Source organism: Hordeum vulgare, chromosome 7H (genome assembly GCF_904849725.1).
Source record: "Hordeum vulgare subsp. vulgare chromosome 7H, MorexV3_pseudomolecules_assembly, whole genome shotgun sequence".
In the NCBI taxonomy this organism is placed as follows: Eukaryota; Viridiplantae; Streptophyta; class Magnoliopsida; order Poales; family Poaceae; genus Hordeum; species Hordeum vulgare.
In genome coordinates this window covers 41778483-41785425 of record NC_058524.1, presented here as the reverse complement: position 1 = coordinate 41785425, position 6943 = coordinate 41778483, and the positions used below count along the sequence as shown (strand labels likewise).

The window sequence follows — 6943 nt, the reverse complement described above, 5'->3', positions numbered from 1 at the left end:
TGGTCGATCCCCGACGGCGGCGGCGGGGGGCGGCTCTTCTCTTCTCGCCGGATCCGGAGGGGCGGTGCAGCGGATCATCTGCAGATGAGGCCAGAATCGCAGGCGGCGGGCGGGGCGGAAGCAAGGGTGGAGCGGCGGCGGAAGGAGGGGGAAATATTGCGGGCTGAAATGCCCCTCCCGCCAACCGCTTCTCTGCGATGCAGGGCACCGCAACCGCGAGGGGAAAACCCGCGTTTTCCCAGGTTGGGTTCGGGAATTTGTCGCGTCCCTTAAAACTTTTTGCGGACCGGGTCGGGATGCGGGGTCTGATCAGACAGATTTTTTTCCGCCCCGACCCGCATTTTGACGGTTATTTTGCGGGTCGGGCGAATGGTGGGTCTGCTAGAGTTGCTCTTACTGTGTTCTGAACATTCTATCCCGGGCAAGTTTTCACCGTGAGTTAATTCAGTCATCAATGGCCTCATCATCCAGTATTGATGGCGCGGAGCCAGAACACGAGATCAACACGACGACGACGACGACGACGTGTCGCGCCACCGCAGACGAGCATCCGCCTCGCCGGAGAGCCGTGAGCGATCGGAAACCGGGCCGGCCGGCACCATCGCGTGGCGCGGCACGGTGGCGGCGCAAGTGGCGAGAAAATCCGCCCACCTTTCCGCCGCGCTTTCCAACGCCACCACCACCTCCACCCGCACGGGCGGGCCACCACCGCACCACCACCCCCACCACTAGTAGTGTATTCCCGCCCGCCTCCGCCTCCGCCTCGGCCTCCCCGCCGGCGCACCACGCTGCCACCCATCCCCTACCCTCCGCCCCCCGAGCACGCAGAGAGAGAGAGAGAGAGAGAGAGACCGGCACCAGCACTAGTGAATAAACAAGGGGTGCCACCGCACGGGCCGAGGCGAGGGATAGGGGGAAAAGTTGGGGCGAGGAAAGCGGCGGGTGCCGGGGCGCCGGTGCCGAGGCCGCCTCCCTGCCGGCACGGCGCGCTGAATTCCCCGCCGCCACCGCCCCCCCTCTCTCGATCCCTCCGTCTCCACCCCCCCTCCCCACCCACCTTCCCGTTTTAAGCGTGCGCCCTCACTCCCCCCGCCTCCTTCGCCGCCGCTGCTGCGCTCCCTACTCCCCCATCCTCGTCCCAGTCGCCGCGCCTCGGATCTGCGCGCCGGAGCAGCCCGCCCGCCGAATCCATGGCGCGGCCGCTCGGCCTCGCCCTCGCCCTCCTCCTCGCCGTCTCAGGTACCCCCTCCCTCCTCCCCCCCCGTACCAGGTTCGTTTTCCGTTGAATTACAGAATTACTCTGGCGAAATCACGACGCCTGCTCTGATTTTCCCGGTGGTGACGGCGGCCTTCTCTGCTGTTGCAGTGACCGTGCCTCCGCCTGTCAGCTCCGCTGACGACCACGCGCGCTGCGAGGGGGCCGTCAAGGGCTGGGCCGACTCAGCCGGGGAGGGCGACAGTGGCGGAGACAAACTGAACCTCAAGGATTTGCTCTTCTTCCTTCACATTCCTAGAACCGGTGGGCGCACCTACTTCCACTGGTAGGTTCTTCGCTGGGCCTTCCAACTGTTTGCTTGGTCCTCATCTACGATTGTGTTGTACTGATTGATAATCTGAAACTAACTGTTGCTTGGCAGTTTTTTGAAGAAGCTGTATACCAATGCTCAGGAATGCCCCCGCTCCTATGATAAGCTGCGGTTCGACCCGAGGTGAGGGAATTTTTGTTCTCTGCTATGCCCAAGCTGTGTCGTCGTCTGGGTTTTATCTTGAAACTTCATGTTGATTAGCCAAACAGGAACAACAGCTCTGTTGTCTGTGAACATTGCTTAGAAAGTGCTCCCTTATTTTTTCAGATTTTCATCACGATGCCTGCAGTGTCTATGATTCAGGATATTTTCATGTATATTGGAATGACATTCTGGCTCTTACCTGGCTAAAATGTTCTGTTACTTCATTCCGGCATGTTCATAAGCACTATAATTTGAAGTTGGTAATTGAGAAATTACATGGATTGTGACCCTTGTACGTGTTATGTCAACAAATAACGAGCCTTGAGATAGTTAGTTAGTGTGGATGCAGTGTTCAGTTATAACGAAAATAACGTGTGACAGTTGCAATTTTTTTAGTCACTGATGGTATTTTTTTGCCTTCATATCAGCCATCCTGATTGCACGCTGGTTGTTAGCCATGATGACTATAGCTTAACTTCCAAGCTGCCAAGGGAGAGGACTTCCGTGGTGACAATACTACGAAACCCAGTTGATCGTGTGTTTAGCACGTATGAGTTCTCAGTGGAAGTTGCAGCCAGATTTCTTGTGCATCCAAACTTAACATCTGCCAAGACAATGACCAGCCGTGTGTTAACAAAATCACGTGCCGTAAGTACACTGGACATATGGCCTTGGAAATACTTGGTTCCATGGATGAGAGAAGATCTTTTCGCCAGGGTATGCTTACTTCCATCTTTTTAAGGAAAACAATGATTAGCAATATATATTGGATTTGATTATCAAGCCTTTTTTTCTGTATATATTGGTAGTGTCTCCATATTTGAAACTTTGTTAGGATCAGCTCTTAGAGTTGTTATAGGGAGGGTTTGAAGTGTGATGACTGATAATTTATTCTTATATTACACCTCACCTGGGTATATCGGGGTATTAGTGTTATACTTCAGTTAATGTGAATGGTTAAGGAATGTGTCTTCAGATATATTTTGGAATTAATTCACGCATAGAGCTAATGTATGGTTTATCAATTGCATATGTTCTTGCAATAAGAGAATTTTTTTCATCTGCCAGAGAGATGCTAGAGGGAGTAAAAACGTGCAAAGTAGCAAGAAGATTAATGCATACGATGTTGAAGACATGGTTATGCCATTGCACCAGTACATCAATGACCCTGTTGCCCATGAAATCATTCATAATGGAGCTACCTTTCAGGTATGCAAATTTCTGTGACAAAGTTGCTGTCTATGCCTGTTTACCCTCTGTTGTATCTTGTTGTGTACTGGAAACTGTAAAATGCAATTGGCTTGACCCCAATATATTAGTCCTTATGCTTTATAAGAAATTATGCAATATCACTTGCTGTGGTCGTAAATTAGCAGTTTGATCCATTAGGTAAAGTTTCTACATTTTTGGAAGGCAAAACACCAGCATGTATAAGCCTATTATTAATTGTATATATCCCACTATTTTCAGTCAATGTGTGACCATCGAGTCATTGACAAAGGTGTACTCTACACAAAATCTATTATTAAAACTTAAAAGTATAAATGCCACAGTTTCTGATAAATATGTGACCATTGGCTAAGATGCTTTACTCCTTTAAATGCTTGTTGTCATTTGAAAGTCAAACAGAGAACCATGATCAACTTACCCAATTAAACTTATGTACGTGCATTTTTCTTTTTTTGCCCCGCAAAACATTATTTAATCCACTTTATTCATTTCTGCCAGCTGACTGGTATTCCAAATAAGAATTTGATAAGGCTTAATTCCAAAGTGAAATTGCCAAATGTGTTGCATGTGCAACCACTCTTTACTAAATACCTGTGCCTTTTGAAAACGTAGTGGAAAAGAAAGTTAGATTTTCTTTGTTTGCTCCTTTTTCGTGAATAACTTCAACATTCGGTCATTAAGTGGCATTTTTTCATTTCGATATCCCAGTGCCCTATGCGGTGTGCCATTGTCCCAGGGTCCTTGTTTCACGGTCAGCTTAAAAAATCTGTCTGCTAATGTTTCTTTTGTCTGTTCCATGTTACCTCGGCAGATCACTGGGCTAACAAATAATTCTTACTTCGATGGCGCACATGAGGTTCGACATTGTGTTAGAAAGCACCCTGATCTTGGTCGTTTTGTGCTTCAAGTTGCTAAGGTATGTACAAAAAATCAAACAGATGAATTCATGAAAACTATTTCCATGTGCACTCCATTGGCCACCGTGCATGATCCATAATTCTATTCTTTGGCATGCAAACATGAGTGATCTGTGCGTCGCGACTATAAGCTCTATGCCACTAACATTTAGTTTACCATATTAAATTCATTTTCTAAGCCAAGTTAGATTTATATTTCTTAAATTTTTTCTGCTGTAATGAGTATCATTATTTTCAATCACAGAACAGGCTGGACCGTATGCTGTACGTAGGACTTACAGAGGATCATGAGGAATCTGCAAGGTTGTTCGCTCATATGGTAGGAGCACAAGTACTTTCACAATCTGGAGCGTTGAAGTTAGATGTTCAGGAAGATCAACCTAGTGGCACCGGTACGAAAACATGAAAGCACACAGCCTTTCTCCTTTATTGCACAGCTGCAGAAGTCGTGCTCATGTTATGTACTCCCTCCGTTCCAGAATATAGGGTGCATCAGTTTTCATCCAAGTCAAACTTATGTATGTTTGACCAAGATTGTAGAATAAAATATCAGCATCAACAATAATAAATAAATAAATATCAAAAATACTTTGCATGATGGATCTATTGATCCAAATATCGAATTGTAGACATTGATACTTTTTTCTAAAAAGTTGGTCAAAACATGTAAATGTTTGACTTACGAAAAAAAATATAACTAAAATTTTGGAACGGAGGGAGTAGTAGCTTCATAGACTGAAGAGTGGTAACCCTCATTTCTGTTTCTGTTAAATCTGAAAGATAAGAGAACAGTATGTTGGATCAGATTTCCATGAATCAAATAGCAATACGTAATTACATTTTTTCTGGTCACAACTCATAAAGCAAGGAGAATTAGATGTTGGTACATAACAAGACATATGAGTTGCAAGAATGAGTGTCATTCAACAATGCTCGTCCAAGTGGAAAGAAGGCTCTCGTGCAGCAGCATGTGTACACTCTATTTTGTTTGAAGGAGTTAGTTCCTGAAACTTAAACTTTATTACCAGGAAGCTTTGCTGCATATTTGAACAATTTGGACAGGAAAACAGTATTTCGTTAAACCCGTAGTTTCTTGAAATGACATAAAGAGACAACAATGTTTGTAGTAGTGTTTTGTTTCTGTTCTTATTGCGTGGTGCTCCATTTTTTGGATGTACTTGTGCAAAAGCAAATATCTAATATTTTATCTTTCTTCTCAGACTCTCACTCGTCCATGCTGGATCAAGAGGATGAAGAAACAAATGAACATATGGTAATAGGGTGGCTAAGATTTACATTTGAGTTGTTTGCATTGCGTAAGATGGTTTTGATATTTACAGCTGTACTTACTTTTTTTGTTTTCCTGATAGAATAGCACCCATGGCTGGAAAAATAACGAAGGTCTGAACACTACCGAGGATGATCATGGAAAAGGAAATGTAATACAACTACCTGAACTGTGCATTTATATTCACAGTTTCTTTGCTGTTATCTTGCCATCTCTAACATGATGTTCTTGTTGACGGCAGATGACTGTTGGTAAACTGATGGAAACTTACGAGGGTTGCATTGCAAAACTGCGGAAGTCCCAGTCTAGCCGTCGCAAAATATCCCTAAAAAAGGTTGCAGAGGCAAATTTTACGAAGGCGGTGAGTATGGAAGGGGATGAAATGCCCGTGATTTGAATTTTTTATTCATTTTTCTTCTATGCTACCGGCATTGAAAATTATCATGACATACCTGAATCTTTTTCCTTTGTGTCAGAACCCAACAATAAGTATACATGAGGACCAGGAATATTAAAGGACACAATTTTGTAAATTGCTTATTAAATGATGCCGTCTATGGTTTCCAAATTAAGTTGTTGTATCAGCTTAATTCTATGTCGGCGAACACAATGTTTTATTTCTGACGTATTCCCGTATTCTCTGTAAAGTTTGGTAAAAGTCTAAGATTACACTTTCTGTTTCCAGGCAAGGCGTCAGGTACCTCAGGCAATTCTGAATCAAATTATCTCACTGAACAGCCTTGACATGGAACTCTATGAGCATGCTAAGAACATTTTTAAACAAGAACATCATATGCTTAAAGGCCAGCATCCGATGGTCGTGAAGCAGAAACAATCGGCAGATCAAATGGTTTCGTCAAGCTCATCATATAAAGGGCAGCATCCCATGGTCGTGCAACAGAAGCAATTGACAGATCAAAAGGTTTGGTCAAGCTTGTATAATTCTTCTTCCCTAAACGATACGCTGTCCCTTGAACCTTCCGTACCAGAATTCAGGGACTCGGGACATGTTGTTTGGTAAAAGTGTTACAAAACAATATATATAAGGAAGTATTGCTCACATAAGGTCACGTCATTGACGTGCTTACATAGTATGACCAGTTATACTTAGTATAAGCATGACAGACCAATCTTATATTTTTGCCATGCCCAAGACATGTCGGTATATCCATTGCGATCTTAGCCTTTCTGATTTGATTTGAGAGCCTTTTCTCATGTTTAATTTCTAGTTTTATAACACTATAAGGTGGTCTGATTTCTTATGTGCCTGTGATATGTTTTTCCAGGACTGGATAGATAAGGTCTGCGAGTCCTGGAATTGCTCTACGTGGTGGAAAGTGGCCTCATTTGGTCTCGGGATTGCGGTCACCACGGTTTTTGTTGTGTTTGTTGTAACAGGTAGAAGAACATTAAAACTTAAGGTTTGATAGATCAGGAGGGCATACAGCCCCTAGATTTTCATGTACAGCCGATGTTGCCCAGGGACTTGCATTGCTACTCTTTTGGGGCAAAGATGTTAACATGTGCTTCGACGGTGTCCGGGTACCATGAGTGAAATCTACCTACTCGTTGTGGCATGATCTTTTTCCCTACACAAATTTGTTAAGGATGCATGGATGAAACAATTACAAGTATACCTACAGAAAAAAAAAGAAACAACTACAAGTAACTGGTAGAAACATGTGGTCATTCCTGATCAAACAAGTTAGTGTGACAGAAGTATTCAAACATATTGCTATAATCTTTCATAAAAAAGAAGAAGTTATATTGCTATAATG

At 44.1% G+C, this 6943-nt stretch overlaps 1 protein-coding gene across 1 annotated transcript; it reads left to right on the top strand.

Annotated features, from left to right (window-relative positions):
• The first annotated feature begins 736 nt into the window (after window positions 1–736).
• LOC123408534 (protein-tyrosine sulfotransferase) lies at window positions 737–6694 on the top strand. The gene is made up of 12 exons (XM_045101621.1): window positions 737–1239; window positions 1367–1541; window positions 1638–1709; window positions 2159–2447; window positions 2799–2939; window positions 3772–3876; window positions 4122–4269; window positions 5098–5150; window positions 5248–5316; window positions 5407–5526; window positions 5851–6087; window positions 6452–6694. Exons 1-12 carry the CDS (start codon window positions 1191–1193, stop codon window positions 6590–6592), a joined length of 1599 nt encoding a protein of 532 aa, XP_044957556.1. The 5' UTR covers window positions 737–1190; the 3' UTR covers window positions 6593–6694.
• The last annotated feature ends 249 nt before the right edge of the window (window positions 6695–6943 follow it).

What these genes read in the sequence shown, in the direction of transcription:
- LOC123408534 (XM_045101621.1), top strand. Translation starts at nt 1,191, where the DNA reads ATGGCGCGGCCGCTCGGCCTCGCCCTCGCCCTCCTCCTCGCCGTCTCA. An exon ending in GGGCGCACCTACTTCCACTG is followed by an intron (nt 1,542 to 1,637) that starts GTAGGTTCTTCG and finishes GTTGCTTGGCAG; the next exon opens with TTTTTTGAAGAAGCTGTATA. An exon ending in AGCAATTGACAGATCAAAAG is followed by an intron (nt 6,088 to 6,451) that starts GTTTGGTCAAGC and finishes ATGTTTTTCCAG; the next exon opens with GACTGGATAGATAAGGTCTG.